The sequence below is a fragment of the Muntiacus reevesi genome, chromosome 2, assembly GCF_963930625.1.
Source record: "Muntiacus reevesi chromosome 2, mMunRee1.1, whole genome shotgun sequence".
Taxonomy (NCBI): domain Eukaryota; kingdom Metazoa; phylum Chordata; class Mammalia; order Artiodactyla; family Cervidae; genus Muntiacus; species Muntiacus reevesi.
In genome coordinates this window covers 50246463-50263705 of record NC_089250.1, presented here as the reverse complement: position 1 = coordinate 50263705, position 17243 = coordinate 50246463, and the positions used below count along the sequence as shown (strand labels likewise).

Sequence of the window (17243 nt, the reverse complement as noted above, 5' to 3'; positions counted from 1 at the left end):
TTCTTCCTTCCCTCCCTTTCCCCCTCTCTCCCTTCTCCCCACTCCTTCCCTCTCTTCCCTTCTCCCAATCCTTCCTCCTTTCTGTCACTCCCAGTGGTTGATGCAAGAAGGAATCAACCTTGAGTTGATCTAAAACTTGAGGCTTGATCTGCTGGGGTAGCTGCCCTGAGAAACCAACCCAGAGAAAGTGGCCTTTGATTCAAACTTCCAGTAAATGCACAAAATTACTGATGGGCTGCCAGAACAATTGGGAGAAGCTAGGCAGGTACAAAGACTCCCAAGAGATTAGTGGATAAGAATTTCTCTGAAATCCTGCCAGACAGTGCCCCTGACTACTGGGCTGTTTGTGAAGATTTCTATAAGGAAAGTTACTGAGTGAAAGTGTCAGTCGCTCAGTCATGTCCACTTCTTTGGGACCCTATGGACTGTACCCCACCAGGCTCCTCTGTCCATGGAATTTTCCAGGCAAGAATACTGGAGTGTATTCTTCCTCTGGGGGACGCTTCCTGACCCAAGAATTGAACCTGAGTCTTTTGCACTTCCTGCATTGCAAGCAGATTCTTTTACCATCTGAGCCCGTATCACTTATATGGAATGTCCAAAAAAGGGCAAATATTTAGAGACAATAAATAGCTTAGTGATTTCCTAGGACCAGGGACAAAGGGGGATGATGGGTTTAAAGTTTTCCAGAGTAGCTGTACCATTTTTCATTCTCACTAGCAATGTTAGAAAGGTTCTGATTTTCCCCACATCGTCATCACATTTGTTTGATTGTAGCTGTTCTAGTGTATGAGAATATGAGAAATGGCATGTCACAGTGTTTTTTTGTTTTGTTTTGTTTTAGCTGTACTAGGTCTTTGTTGCTGCACATGGGCTTCTAGTTGTGAGCAGGGGCTACTCTTCTTTGGGGTGCACGAGCTTCTCGTTGTGGGGCTTTACTTGCTCCAGAGCACAGGCTCTAGGCATGCGGGCTTCAGTAGCTGTGCATAGTCTTAGTCGCCCTGCTGCACGTAGGATCTTCCCACACCAGGGGTTAAACCTGTGTTCACTGCATTGGCAGGGGGATTCTTAACCACTGGGCCACTTGGCAAGCACTGTGATTTTGATTTGCATTTCCCTAATGACTAATGATTTCCTGATGGCTCAGATGGTAAAGTGTCTGCCTGCAGTGCGGGAGACCTGGGTTCAATCCCTGGCCCAGAAGATTCCCTGGAGAAGGAAATGGCAACCCATTCCACTTCTCTGGCCTGGAAAATCCCATGGACAGAGGAGCCTGGTAGTCTACAGCCCATGGGGTGGCAAAGAGTCAGACACGACTGAGCGAGTTCTCTTTCTCTTTAATGACTAATGAAGTTGAGCATCCTGTTGGTCATTTGTATGTCTTCTTTGGAGAGCTATTCAAATTCTTTGCTCAGTTTTAAAAATTGCATTATCATTTTACTGTTGACCTACAGGAGTTCTTTGTGAATCAAGATACAAACCTCTTATTGGATATTCAGTTTGCAGATATTTTCTCCCATTCCATGGGGTTTCTTTTTATTTTCTTGATGATATCTTTTGAAATACAAAAGTATTCTTTTCCCCTGTGTGCTTTTGGTATTGTTTAAAAGAAATCAGTGCCTAACTAACCCCAAATCACAAAGGTTTACTCCTGTATTTTCTTTTTAAAGTTACATAGATTTATCTCTGTGTATTCTCTGTGTATTTAGTTCCATAATTCATTTTGAGTTAATTTTTGTATCTGATGCGAAGTTGGCATCCAAAGTTTTTTTTTTTTTTTCCAAACTTATGTTTTCGCATGTGGTTAGCTAGTTGTTCCTGCAACATTTGCTGAAAAGACTATTTTTTACTATTGAATTTTGGGAGTACATTTTTGTACTATTGAATTTTGGGAGCACATTTGTTGAAAATCAGTTGAATGTAAGAAATCATTTCTGAACTCTCATTTCTGTTCCATTGACCATATGTCTGTCCTTGTGCTAGTATCACACTCTTGATTTCTATAGCTTTGTAGTAAGTGTAATAAGTTTTGAATTTGGGAAGCCTAAGTCCTCCAACTTTGTTCTTTTTCTAAATGGTCATGGCTGTTCTGGGTTCCTTGAATTTCCATATGAATTTTAGGATGAATTTGTCAGTTTCAGTAACATCAACAAAAAGCCAGCTGATACTTAGTAAGAGATTGCTTTGAATCTATAGACCATTTGTGGGTATATTGCCATCCTAATGGGGCTTCCCAGCTGGAGCTAGTGGTAAAGAACCCACCTGTCAATGCAAGAGACCTAAGAGATAGTTTTGACCTCTGGGTCGGGAAGATCCCCTGGAGGAAGACATGTTAACCCACTCCAGTGTTCTTGCCTGGAGAATCCCATGAACAGAACAACCTGGTGGGCTACACTCCATAGGGTTGCACAGAGTTGGGCACTGCTGAAGCGACTTAGCCTGCTTTGTTGTTCTGTTGCTCTGTCGTATCCGAGTCTTTGTGACCCCAGGGACTGCAGCACACCAGGTTTCCCTGTCCTTCACCATCTCCCAGCGTTTGCTCAAACTTACGTCCATTGAGTCAGTGATGCTGTCTTACCATCTCATCCTCTGCCACCCCCTTCTCCTTGTGCCTTCAGTCTCTTCCAGCCTCAGGGTCTTTTCTGGTTTTTTTTTTTTTTTTTTTTTTTTCATTTATTTTTATTAGTTGGAGGCTAATTCAGGGTCTTTTCTAATGAGTCGGCTCTTTGTATCAGGTGGTAAAAGTATTATTGGAGCTTCAGCTTCAGCATGAGTCCTTCTAGTGAATATTCAGAGTTGGTTTCCTTTAGGATTGACTGGTTTGACCTCCTTGCTGTCCAAGCCAAGGGACTCTATAAAGTTTTCTCCAACCCACAATTCAGAAACATCAGTTCTTCGGCACTCAGTCTTATTTATGGTTCAACTCTTGCATCTGTACATGACTACTGGAAAAACCATAGCTTTGACTATATGGACCTTTGTTGGAAAAGTAATGTCTCTGCTTTTTAATATACTGTCTAGGTTTATCATTGCTTTTATTCCAAGGAGGCAGTGTCTTTTAATTTCATGGCTGTAGTCACTGTCCACAGTGATTTTGGAGTCCAAGAAAATAAAGTCTGTCACTGTTTCCATTGTTTCTCCATCTGTTTGCCATGAAATGATGGGTCGAGATGCCATGATCTTCATTTTTTGACTTAACACACACACACCTTCTTAACAGTATTAAGTCTTCTAGTTTATAAACCTGGAATGTCTTTCTATTTCTTTAGTTTTTTATTCTCTTTCAGCAGTGTTTTATAGTTTTCAGTGTCTATATCTTATGCTTATTATGTTAAATTTACTATGCAAAGTATTTTATGCTTCTTAAAGGTATTGTGAATGGAATTATCTTAATTTTGTTTTTTGACTGTTCATTATTAGTTTATATTTAGAAATAGAGTTGATTTCTGTTTGTTAATTTTGTGTCATGCAACCATGAGGAACTATTATTTCTACTATTTCTTAGTTGATTAGGGTTTTCTTTATACAGGGATTGTATTGTCTGCTAAAAAAGACAGTTTTGCTTTTTCCTTTCCTATCTGGACACCTTATTTAAAAAAAATTTTTTTTGGAGGACTATTTGGCCTGACAAGAAACTCCAGTACAATATTGAATAAAAGTGGTGAGAATGGACATCATTGTCTTGTTCCTGATCTTAAGGAGAATGAATTCAGTCTTTTTCCATTATATATGATATTGGCCTTAGTTTTTTCTTACATGTCCTTTATCAGGTTGAGAAATTTTCCTTCTCTTCCTGGCTTTTTGAGGGCTTTGATTGGGTGCTGAATTTTGTCACATACTTTTTCTGTATCTTGATAATCATGTGGTTTTGTCCTTTAGTTTATTAATGCTATACACTATACTAATTGATTTAAGGATATTAAACCAGTCTTTCATCTCTGGAATAAAGCCCATTTGCTCATGATATATAATTCTTTTTACTGTGTTGCTGGATTCAGTTTTTTGTTTTTTGTTTTTTTAAATTGGAGGCTAATTACTTTACAATATTGTAGTGGTTTTTGCCATACGTTGACATGGATTCCGTTTTATAGTTGGGCATTTTGTGTCTGTTTTCATATAGGATATAGATCTGTTCTGTAGTTTTCTTTCTTGTGATGACTGTCTAATTTTGGTACCAGGGTAGTACTGACTTCATAGAGCGAGTTGGGAAGTATTCCCTCCTTTTGCATTTATGGAAGGAATTTGCAAAAAGATTGGTATTAATTCTTCTTGAAGTATTGACAGAATCCACCAGTGAAGCCATCTGGGCTCGGATTTTTCTTTGTGGGAAGATTTTTGATTATTCATCCAATCTCTTTACTTAGTAGGTAAGTAAAGTATAATACAGGCAGATTTCTGTTTCTGCTTCAGTTTGGATAGCCTGTATTTTATAGGAATTTTTCTCTTTCATCTAAGTGGTCAAATTTTTGGCATACAGCTATTTATATTATTTTCTTGCAGGCAGCTTTTAGCTATATGTGTTTTACTATTTAACGTTTTGAACAGTTTTTGTTTTGCGTCTGATTTTATTTTATCCTTTTCTTTTTGCAAAGTTTCTAAATATTGTGAAGTTTTTTCAGAGCTTGCTTTCTTATTTTATGAATGCAGTGATCCCTCAAGCCTCCCTGAATTTACTAAAGTTAATATTTTTCATTCTCTTAAATTTCTTGCACTAATCCTTCCTTCAGAGTTAGTTGTTCCATGTGGTGATCTTGCTGATGCCTTTAGCTTGGTAATTTTCTCACACTAGTGATTCCTCAAGGTTGATTTGTATTTTTAACTGAATGTCTAGGCTTATGAGTACTGGATGTACTGAGCTGTTGTGAAGGTGTGGTGTGATGTCCTAAAGGAAAGGCTGGCTGGCTAGTACCAGGACTCACCAACTCTGGTCTGCCCTGGCTGTTGATGAATGGTCTGCAATCCTCCCTCAGTGAAGGGAGGAAGGAGCATCAGACCAGGCGTCTGGATGTGTTTGGCATGTTCATGGTTGTGCCAAGTGCCTCCCCACTTGGGGTATTCTGAAAACTTCTAGAAATTCAGTGCTTCAGAAGTATCCCTCTCTACTTCTCATAACATTTTTTCCTCTTATCCCAAACCCTTGCTTTTACATTTCTTCTATACTTTCAGTGAAATTTGAAGGGGAAGAGAGAGAGAAGCATTTGTTCAGTGTTTTTATCAAATCAACACATTATATACTTTAAATGTGCACTTGAGATTTATACAATATTCCATGTCAGTTATATCTCAGTAGAGCTGAAGAGAAGAAAAGACAGGTCCGCTTATAGATTGTACACTACCTGAGTGGCCTCACCTGAACTCTGCAGTGCATAGTTTTTCTGAGCAGCCCCGAGAGGTCCATGTGCCATATTTCTTTCTAGTTGTGAACTCCTGTATGCATCAAGAATCAGTAATTCCACTTATAAAAATGTTTACTTATAACGATGGTTGTTTTTCTAAAATGAAAAGTTGAAAGCAAACGATCAGAATGTAAAGAAATGGTTAAGTAGCTATTTGGCTTCATAAAAATCATTCTACCATTTAAAGTTTTATGTTAGATGAAATAATGTAAAATAATTGTGATCTGCATTTTAAAAAATCAAAATTGAATATTAATATAAACATAACTGTGTAAAACTGTATAGAAAAAAATACTAGAAAAGGATTCCAAAAATGAACAGTGATCTCTGGGTGGTGGAATTGTGTGTGAATTTTTTCTAATTTCCTTGTATTTTTCTAATTTACTATCATGAGCATGTATTATTTTTAAGGTGAATAACAACAGAAACTTTTTTTAATGGCTATGGACTTCTACCTTGCTGTAATATATTTCTGATTTTCCTGAACTAGCTCTTTTTTGATGTTTTCATCTTATTTCTCAAACTAATTTTTGGTAGTTTTGATGATTATTTAGAGGCAATAAGGAACATAGATGGTTGCAAATAAATCTTGTGGAACGTATTCCACCCAGCTCTACCACAGGACAAGCCCCTTAAAATTCTTTCTTTTAGCTTGCCAGTGCAATGGCCACAGCAAATGCATTAATCAGAGTATCTGTGAGAAGTGTGAGAACCTGACCACGGGCAAGCACTGTGAGACCTGCATATCTGGCTTCTATGGTGATCCAACCAACGGGGGAAAATGTCAACGTAAGTCAAATGTTTCAGGGTCACTGATTGCAAATCAGGTGGCACATGATATGTCTGTTTGTCTTGATTATCTTGGAGGAAGAAAGCCACTTGGTTTCAGATAGTGCGTTTCTTAAGTTACACGTCAGGAGGTCAGCTGAACTGGAAGAGAGAGAGCAGAGCTGCCTAGTGTCAGAGTAGATATTAAAGCATCTAGTCAAAATGAAGGAGTTAAAGCCTTTAATCAGTTCCTGTGATAATGGAAGGAAAAGGCTTACACTGAGAGAGCACTGACTCCCCTTGTTCTACTTTCCTTCTTGGAATGGTGTACTGTTTGAGCATCAAGTGAGTTAGCATAGGCTTGGGAGTCAACATGAATTTAAGGTCCAATAAAAGCCTCTTATGGACCCTGAAGTGGAGAGAGGATGTGGGGAAAGGCTAGTGGGAGTGGAGAAGTACCTGGGACGGAGAGTAGGTACCCCTCCTCCTCCATGTGGAAGCTTAGCAGAGGTGCCTGAAGACCTCTGCCTGAGGCCTCAGATACAGAGACCTAGGAGTGAAGGCATCTGAGCTAGGAATGCAAATATGTGAGAGAGAGTGGCTGGCCAGGGGGCCTGAGCCCTTGACTCAACTCCACTAGAGAGTTCCATCCAGGCTGGTGTGGAGAAGGCAGCTTTCCCTGTAAGGCCCACCAGAGAAAATCTTTATCGTTGCCTATGGTTGGGCCTTAAAAGTCACATGTAGGTTTTTAACCAGGAGCAAAGAGTTGGACACGACTGAGCGACTGAACTGAACTGAACTGAGACTCCTCAATACATCCAATATTTTTAAAGATTTAAGTAGCCCTGTGTTTCCCCATACTTGTCAGATAGATTCCTGTAAGCAAAAGGACACTTAACTGTTAGCACACAAATTATATTTTTTTAAAATGACAAGTGATACCAATAAACTACTTTTCGGTTTGTTCTAGTTTTCAGTGGAAAGATCCATCAGGTCTGAGGAAAAAAATAAGAAAGGAAAATCTCTTAATTGCTCCCCAAGTCCCACCTCCAAACTCCTTAGCATGGCCCTTGAAAATCTGATTCCAAAGCAGTCAGAAGAGTGCTAGTGTCCTAGTGGAATCTCTCTGGGATTCATTTTCCTCGTCTGTAAAATGGGGATAGTAGGGTGGTTGTTGAAATGAAAGCAGTCAGCAGGACATGACAGGTAGATGTGAACAATCATGATTACTCTTCAGATGTCCTTTCTTACCATTCTTATGTAAAGCTCAGATTAAAAGGTATTCAGTAAAAATACTTTTTTATTCCTTGTGAATAGATTTCATCCATTAGATAGTAATCAAGAGTACCTGACATTATTGAATGATTGATATATATTGATGCAAGGCATTGTGCTGGCAGCCCCCTGAGACAACAGTACTTTTAATATCCCCAAGGTAGAGTAGCCTGACCAAGCTCTCACTGTGAGATTTGGCCATGCTGAGAGCCACATTCAGGAAATGTGACTTTAGCTACTGGGTCTGGTTGTACCACTATGATGAGGGTGCTGTCATCCCTGCTATGTTCAACTGTTATCTTAAAAAGTTACATTCTCCTCTTGGCATTTGTACGGCTTGAGTCCAGTTGTCCAGAACTTTACTGTTGTTGTTTAGTTGCTAAGTCATGTCCAACTATTTGCAACCCTATGGATCATGTAGCCTGCTAAGCTAGGCTCTTCTGTCCATGGAATTTCCCAGGCAAGAATACTGGAGTGGGTTGCCATTTCCTTCTCCAGGGGATCTTCCTGACCCAGGGATCGAACCTGTGTCTCCCACATTGGCAGGTGGATTCTTTACCACTGAGCCACCTAGGAAGCCGTTTGCAGGACTTAGAGCTAGCTTTATTTTTCAGAGTCACAATCTATAATAGAAAGCATAATTTAAAAATTCTATGAGTGCCACCAAGTCTTTAACGTTTTCTTCTTAGAACTGAGTAGTCCTTAATCTTTAGATAACAGCGATGATTTTTTGAATGCTTACTGTATTTCATTCATGTGTTATCTCATTTAATCCTCCCCAAAATCCTACAGGATAGGCATTATTATTACCCCCATCACATGAATGAGGAAGCTGACTTAGAAAGGGAGCTAAATGGAGGGGCCTGAATTCAAACCTGGGCAGATTGACCATAGGCCTTTGCTTTTGTTAATACATTGCACCTCTCTCCATCCTCAGCAGAACCCAGCGTTGAACCCTTTTGTTTCTCACTGCAACGTAAATTTTCTTCACCACTTGCACTATTCTATTCATAGGTTTCTTTGAGTGATATTTTTTCTCCATGGGATTTATTTTAAAAATATACCTATCTGTAGCCTAATACTTTTAATTTATGCACAGAAAAACAGGTTGTCGAGTGAAAAGCTGTTGAGGGAAAAGATCATTTATTTCAGCTGGAGTAAAAAGTTTGTCATGGGTCACACAGAGATGTTGGATGAAAGGTGGAGGTGAAAGGTGGCTAGAGGAGGGAGATGACGAGAGTCATTTGCTCTGAAGGCTAAGAAGTCAGGCAAGGGTGCTGAATCATGGAGGGCCTCTGAAACATGACCTGCCGTTGGAATCCTCCCTCAGCTCTGAGCCCTGGTATGATTTGAAATGTGGCCATTGGCAGAGCCTAGCCAGACCAACCCTCCCTGCAGGGAACAGTCATTGCTCAGAGGTCTCTATGGGGACAGAGATTGTGTCTGTGTGCCCACATTGAAGATGCTTCAGAAATGTTTATTGAGTAGATGAAAGAATCGTGATAAAATTGTAATAGACTCTGTTACATCCCAAAGAGGGACGGCCTCAAATGGCAGCGGACGCTGATGTCCTCTTTCATGCTGACTGGTGACTGACTCCTTTAAATGTTGACTCTGACATTATTTGAGATAAATCACCACCTTGAAAAAACAAGAATTTTACCTATTAAATGAATGCTTTTATTTTACCGATCTTTCCAGTTGAATCCAATTCAGACAGAATTACTTGTTTGGGGGAAAAGTCTGACAGTAGTTATCTTTTAAGCCAGTTGTGACCACCCCCTTTCCTCCTCCTTCTCCCCAGCATGCAGGTGCAATGGACATGCGTCGCTGTGCAATACCAACACCGGCAAGTGCTTCTGCACCACCAAGGGCGTCAAGGGGGATGAATGTCAGCTGTAAGTACTGTACTCCTGGGGCTCCTGGCACCATCCACACCTCACCAGGGAGCGTGAAGGGGCTGCGAAATTGCCTGAACCCCAAGAGCCACCCTCTTCCCTGGGCCTTGTTGCCGTGGGCTCCGAGGAATCCTCAAATCGATTGATTTGAAATTTTCCCCTTTCTGCTTCAGAGAGGTCTAATTTAGTCACCCCTCCATACTGAGGAGGTTATCAGTTTATCAGTAATTCCTTAATGGCTCTTTAAATCACATTTGTATGTTTGAGTGACACTGACAGTTCTTGGGTTGCTGATTTGGATTAGTCTTTTCAGTAAAGGCTCTATTTTTTTTGTCATGTCAGGAGATTTTCTTAAAAGATAGAGTTGGAAGAACTGGTATTCTAATTGTAGAGAGTTCCTCTTGCTTTTAACACATCCGTCCCTGTTCTAGCATTTTCCTTAGTGATATGTATCAAACATCATCTAGGGAAGAGTTTGGGGTCCCCATCCTCGAAGATGCAAACAGCATCAGGCAGATTTGGAGATTCAGCCCTGGCTGTGCCTCCAACTGACTAGGGTGCTGTAGAAGCAAATCACTTAACTGTGTTAAGCCCTGTTTCCCCCATCTATCAATAGTGAGGCTAGTGATAATTGTTTTTAGAGTCCTGGTGAGTTGAAACAAGGGATTGTTCCTCAGTTCCTCTCTGCCTCACCAGAAAACCTCATGAAACAAGTTCTAGTTTCACTCATTCTGTCAAGCATAGACTTGAGAGAAATGTTTAGTAGTATCAAAACATTGACCTGATATAAGCAGATAGTCACTGGTGAATTTTGTTTTTCTTAAAAAATGCTTGTAACGTCACCAGTGATTGAGACTTTGATAGTGGCATTCAGAAGAATATTGCTCTGTCTGTATTTTTTAGTAATATATATGTTTCCTGTTTTTGTGCTGCCCTGAAGCCAATATGTAAAGTCTAATCAGAGATTAAATTTAGTTTTTAAATCTAGATTCTTTTAAACACAAAAATGTAATAGAGCAAATTTAATCACCCCTGCCTTCTGTTAATGGTATACAATGAAGAAATGAGGTGTAGGTTCAGTGAAAGACTTTCTCTTTAGGAAATTTTAGATATAAACAAGTGCTGGTAATACTAGATAAAAAGACATAAAACATCCTTGAATTATTTATTTGGGAAAAGTGCTTGACTCAAGCTTTCTCCTCCTTTCATCATGGTTCTTAGCTATTGTGCCTTCCTGAATCACTTTGTTAAGTGGGAGCTTGGGTGTTACCGTTGTTCATGGATGATATTTATGGGGAAATTAACAATTCTTTTTGACTAGAACTCTTTTTCTCCAGACTGGTGAACCATATCCAAGAGTTTTTAGTTTTGGTTGTTGTTTTTTTTTTAAATGATCCTTGGTGTTTAGCCTTCTCTCACTTGTGTTTAAAGAACAGGTTCAATTTATCTATGGAGAATAGGAAATGTGAGAAATGAATATATGAAAAAAAACTTTTTTTACTTATGTATTTATTTTTCAACAACAGCTCTGATTTTATTGCAGTAATAAAAACTGAGAGCTACATGGCCCTAGGAGAAAAACATATGTAAGATAGCTTTTCTTTCACTCAGCCACTATTTACATCTTTTGGCATAGTCTCATCTAAACAGTTTGCCTTTGTCACAGTCTTATCCACACATACACATTCCAAGATGGATAAAAACTTAACGACTTTATTAGCAACTAACCACAGGTAAATCGATTTGAAAAATGCCTTAACTGCACTTTTAGAAGAATATTTGTTCATACAAAAGTGAAAATGTGTTTTCATGATAAAAAATAGGATCTAAGTTTTACTTTATTTGAATTTATCTTATATGTTTTGGCAAATATTTATTGGTTGTTGGTGGTGTGAACAGCTGGGCAGTCAACATTGAAAATGAATGCAGACTCTTGTTAGTCCATCTGATTTGAGCAACAGTGAAGAATGTAATTGTACTGACTCAAAAAGTATAGTTTATATAAAAGGACCTGCTTGATTTTAAAGTGAAGGTAGATTCACTATTGAATGTAGATAACAATAGAAAATAATCTTCATTTTTTTTCCCCTAGATGTGAGGTAGAAAATCGATACCAAGGAAACCCTCTCAAAGGAACGTGTTATTGTAAGTGTTTTTGCAGTTCTTCGTCTAGAAGGAAAGCAATTCAATAAAACTTCACTATTTCTTTTATACGGTTTGAGAATGATAAATGCTATAGGAATATAGTAGCCACCCATGGAAGTGGCTTTTAATTTGATGTGTCATATTCTACTAAATTTAATTCATATGTGAACACTATTTTAAGCTGCTTTAAGTCTGGTTGTGGTTTATATTAATATGTCTATAGCAGTTATCAGGGAAGAGTACAGAGATAAACATTTCTGGCTTTCCTTATTTGTATTCTCTTGAAACTTTATTTCATTTGCCATTATCTGGTTGGGGGTCATCATATTTCATATTTTAGGATTGATCAAATACAGAATTCTAAAAATATAGTTAAAGTTATCATTCTCTCTGAAACTGATTTGTGTTAACCGCCTCTTTAGGAATTAATATGTAAAATAAAATATGTAATGACTAACGATACACGGTAAACCTGGTCCTTGTAAGTAAATGCATTTTCTTCCTATATGAGAATCTACATACTGGGCCAGATTATGGAACCAGAGAAAAATGAGCTAATGTTTTTCTACTGTGATTGTATACCCATACCATCTGGGTTTAAATAACATCCCTTCAAAATTCACATCCACCTGGAACTTAATAAATGTGTTTTTTCTAGAAAAAAACAAGAGAAAAACTTCATGACCTTGCATATGGGAAAGAGTTTTTCAGTATGATTCCATAATCACAACTCATAAAAGACAAAATTTTTTATTTGGGACTTATAAAAATTTAAAAACTAAAAACAACCTACAGACTAAGGAAAATGTTTACAAAGCGTATCTTTGATTAAGAATTTATGTTCAGAATATATAAAGAACTCCTACAACTGAATAAGGGGACTGTGTCAGTTAAAAACAGGCAAAGATTTGAAAAGACATTTTACCAAAGAAGATAAATGAATTGCCAATAAGCACAAGAAAAAATGGGTAACATTATTAGACATTTGGGATATGTGTGTTAAAACCACAGTGAGATGTACCCCTAGTTTTATTGAAATCAAAAGCCAATACCACAGCTTAATAGAAGTAAACTGGATTCTTATATCTGCTTCACAGTCTGTTGCACTATGTCTCTTTGGTTAAAGTACACACACACACACACACACACACACACACACACACACACACACACACACACACCCTGGCCCCACCAGATATAGTTGAAACACACTACACACACACACACACACACACACACACACACACACACACACACACACACACACACACACACACACACACACACACCCTGGCCCCACCAGATATAGTTGAAACACACTACACACACACACACACACACACACACACACACACACACACACACACACACACACACACACACACACACACACCCTGGCCCCACCAGATATAGTTGAAACACACTACACACACACACACACACACCCTGGCCCCACCAGATATAGTTGAAACACACTACACACACACACACACACACACACACACACACACACACACACACCCTGGCCCCACCAGATATAGTTGAAACACACTACACACACACACACACACACACACACACACACACACACACACACACCCCCTGGCCCCACCAGATATAGTTGAAACACACTACACACACACACACACACACACACACACACACACACCCTGGCCCCACCAGATATAGTTGAAACACACTACACACACACACACACACACACACACACACACACACACACACACACACACACACACACCCTGGCCCCACCAGATATAGTTGAAACACACTACACACACACACACACACACACACACACACACACACACACACACACACACACACACCCTGGCCCCACCAGATATAGTTGAAACACACTACACACACACACACACACACACACACACACACACACACACACACACACACACACACACCCTGGCCCCACCAGATATAGTTGAAACACACTACACACACACACACACACACACACACACACACACACACACACACACACACACACACACACACACACACACACACACACACACACACACACACACACACCCTGGCCCCACCAGATATAGTTGAAACACACTACACACACACACACACACACACACACACACACACTGGCCCCACCAGATATAGTTGAAAAGGACAGAGTGATTTTTTGTTGTTGTTTCTGATGCACCATTCAGCATGCAGGAGGGCTCGAACCCATGCCACCTGCATTGGATTGCGGAGTCTTAACCAGATGTCCTATTCATCATAGGAGATTGGAGTGCAAAAGTAGGAAGTCAAGAGATACCTGGAGTTACAGGCAAGTTTGGCTTTGGAGTACAAAGTGAAGCAGGGCAAAGGCTAACAATTCTGCCAAGAGAACACACTGGTCACATCAAACACCTGTTTTCAACAACACACGAGACGACTTTACACGTGGACGTCACCAAATGGTCAGTACAGATTGATTACATTATTTGTAGCTGAAGATGAAAAAGCTGTATACAGTCAGCAAAAACAAGACCTGGAGCTGACTGTGGCTCATATCGTCAGCTACTTGCAGCAAAATTCAGGCTTAAACTAAAGAAAGTGGGGAAAACCACCAGGCTAGTCAGGTACAACTTAAATCAGATCCCCTATGAATATACAGTGAAGGTGAGGAATAGATTCAAGGGATTAAATCTAGTAAACAGAGTGCCTGAAGAGGTATGGACAGAGGTTCAGAATGTTGTACAGGAGGCAGCAAATAAAACATCCCAAAGAAAACAAATGCAAGAAGACAAAGTGGTTCTCTGAGGATGCTTTACAAATAACTGAGGAAGGAAAGGGAGAAAGGGAAAGGTACACCAAACTTAATGCAGAGTTCCAGAGAATAGCAAGGAGAAACAAGAAGGCCTTCTTCAATGAACAATGAAAAGGAATAGAGGAAAACAGCAGAAAGGGAAGACTAGAGATCTCTCCAAGAAAAATGGAAATATCAAAGGGACGTTTCATCCAAAAATGGGCACAGTAAAAGACAGAAACGGTAAAGATCTAATAGAAGCAAATGAATCAAGAAGCGATGGCAAGAATCAAGAACTGTACAAAATAGATCTTAATGACCCAGATGGTGTGATCACTCACCCGGAGCCAGCCTTTCTGGAGTGTGAAGTCACCTGGGCCTTAGGAAGCACTGATGCCAGTAAAGCTACTGGAGGTGATGGAATTCCAGCAGAGCTATTTAAAATCTTAAAAGATGATGCTATAAAGGTGTTGCACTCAATATGTCAACAAATTTGGAAAACCCAGCAGTGGCCACATGACTGGAAGAGGTGAATCTTCATTCCAATTCCCAAGAAGGGCAGTACTGAAGAATGTTCGAACTGCTGGACAGTTGCACTCATTTCGAATGCTAGTAAGATTATGCTCAGAATCCTTCAAGCTAGGATTCAGCATTACATGAACTGAGAACTTCCTGATATTCAAGCTGGGTTTAGAAAATGGAGGAACCCGAGATCAAATTGCCAGCATTCGCTGGATCATAGAGAAAATAAGGGGATTCCAGAAAAGCACCTACCTCTGTTTCATTGACTACACTAAAGCCTTTGACAGTGTGAATCATTACAAACTGGAAAACTCTTAAAGACATGGGAATACTAGACCATCTTACCTGTCTCCTGAGAAATCTGTATATGGCTCAAGAAACAACAGTTAGAACCTTATATGGAACAACTGACTGGTTCAAAATTGAGAAAGAAGTATGACAAGGCTGTTTACTGTCATTTGCTTATGTAACTTTTATGCAGAGCACATCATAGGAAATGCAGGGCTGAATAAATCACAAGCTGGAATCAAGATTGCCAGGAGAAATGTCAACAAACTTAGATATGGAGATGATACCACTTTAATGGCAGAAAATGAAGAGGAACTAAAGAACCTCTTGATGAGGACGCAAGGAGAGTGAAAAGACTAGCTTGAAACTCAGTGTTAAAAAAAATTAAGATCATGGCATGAGGTCCCATCACTTCATGGCAAACAGATGGGGAAAAAATGGAAACAATAACAAAGTTCCTCTTCCTGGGCTATAAAATCACTGTAGATGGTGACTGCAGCCATGAAATTAGAAGACGCTTTCTTCTTGGCAGGAAAGCTGCAACAAACATAGACAGTGTATTAAAAAGCAAAGACATCACTTTGCTGGCAAAGATCTGTATAGTCAAGGCTATGGCCTTTCAAGTAGTCGTGTACAGATGTGAGAACTGGACGATAAAGAGGTAGAGTGCCAGAGAATTGATGTTTTCGAACTGTGGTTCTGGAGAAGACTCTTGAGAGTCCCTTGGACAGCAAGGAGATCAAACCAGTCAGTCTTAATGGAAATCAACCCTGAATACTCAATGGAAGGACTGATGCTGAAGTTGAAGCTCCAATACTTTGGCCAGCTGATGTGAAGAACTGATTCATTTGAAAAGACCCTAATGCTGGGAAAGGTTGAAGGCGGAAGAAGGGGACGACCAAGGATGAGATGATTGGATGGCATCACTGACTCGATGGACATGAATTTGCGTAAACTCCGGGAGTTGGTGATGGACAGGGAGGCCTAGCGTGCTGCAGTCCATGGGGTCACAGAGTCGGACATGACTGAGCGACTGAACTGGACTGAACTGAACTGATGGATGTTATCCTTTGATACAGTACCAAAACCAGGCAACTGATCATTTCTTAGAGGTTAGTTTATAGTGTAGAACCTGAAACCACATCAATTAATTTTTTGTAATCTAGTACATTTAATATATTTCTGTCTTGAAAAATAAAAGCCAATAGCCGTGATGTGGAGAAATCGAAACCCTTATAAAGTTTTTGTGAGAATATAAAATGGTTTTCCACTTTGGAAAATCATTTGACCATCTTTTGAGTAGTGAAAAATAAACTTGTAAACAACTCCTCATTCCCCTCTTCCCCTACCCACTAGCAATCACCATTTTACTTTCTGTCTCTGTGAATTTGGTACCTGGGTACCTCATATGAGTGGAATTATACAGCATTTGTCTTCTTGCTTATTTATTTATTTTATCTCATTTAGCATAATGTCCTCAAGGTTCATTCATGTTGTTGCATGTGTCAGAATTTCCTTTCTCTTTGAGATTTTGTTTATCCATGTATCTGTTGATGGACATTTGGGTTGCTTCCACTATTGGGCTATAAATTCTTTGACTGCTATGAACATGGTTGTACAAATAGCCCTTCAGCATCCTCTTTTCTGTTTTTTTGGTATATACTCAGAAGTGGAATTGCTGGATCATTTGGTAATTCTATTTTTAATTTTTTGAGGAACTGTCATGCTGTTTTGCACAGTAGGCGCACCATTCCCACTAGTAGTACACAACAGTTCCAGTTTCTTCACATCTTCAACATTTTTTTTGGTAGTAGCCATTCTGCTATAGATGATATGATGTCTCATTGTGGTTTTGATTTGTATTTCTCTAATGATCAGTGATGTTAAGCACCCTTTCATGTGTTTATTAGCAATTTGTATATCTTTAGAGAAATATCTATTTTTTGTCCATTTTCAAATCAAGTTGTTGAATTGTGCAATACTTTTTAGAATTAAATTATACCATGTTTACCCAGTCAGCTCATTTTCAAGCTCTTTTCTTTTGCTATATTAGTCTTTGAATGCTTCCTTGCTTTCTAGAAAAAGTTAACTGAGACAGGCATTCCTTGCCCTGGACCTGGAGTCAACCATTTTTACATGGAGTTTTGGTTTCTTTTATACCATTAA

General features: G+C 39.4%; 1 protein-coding gene across 2 annotated transcripts in view; it reads left to right on the top strand.

The window, feature by feature from the left end:
• Window positions 1–17243, top strand: part of ATRN (attractin) — a 183377-nt gene that overhangs the window by 107573 nt on the left and 58561 nt on the right. For both annotated transcript variants that reach the window (XM_065921519.1, XM_065921520.1), the window contains exons 19-21: window positions 6048–6185; window positions 9244–9337; window positions 11430–11482. In XM_065921519.1, coding sequence (XP_065777591.1) covers window positions 6048–6185; window positions 9244–9337; window positions 11430–11482 — 285 coding nt within the window. The remainder of the gene's footprint in view (window positions 1–6047; window positions 6186–9243; window positions 9338–11429; window positions 11483–17243) is intronic.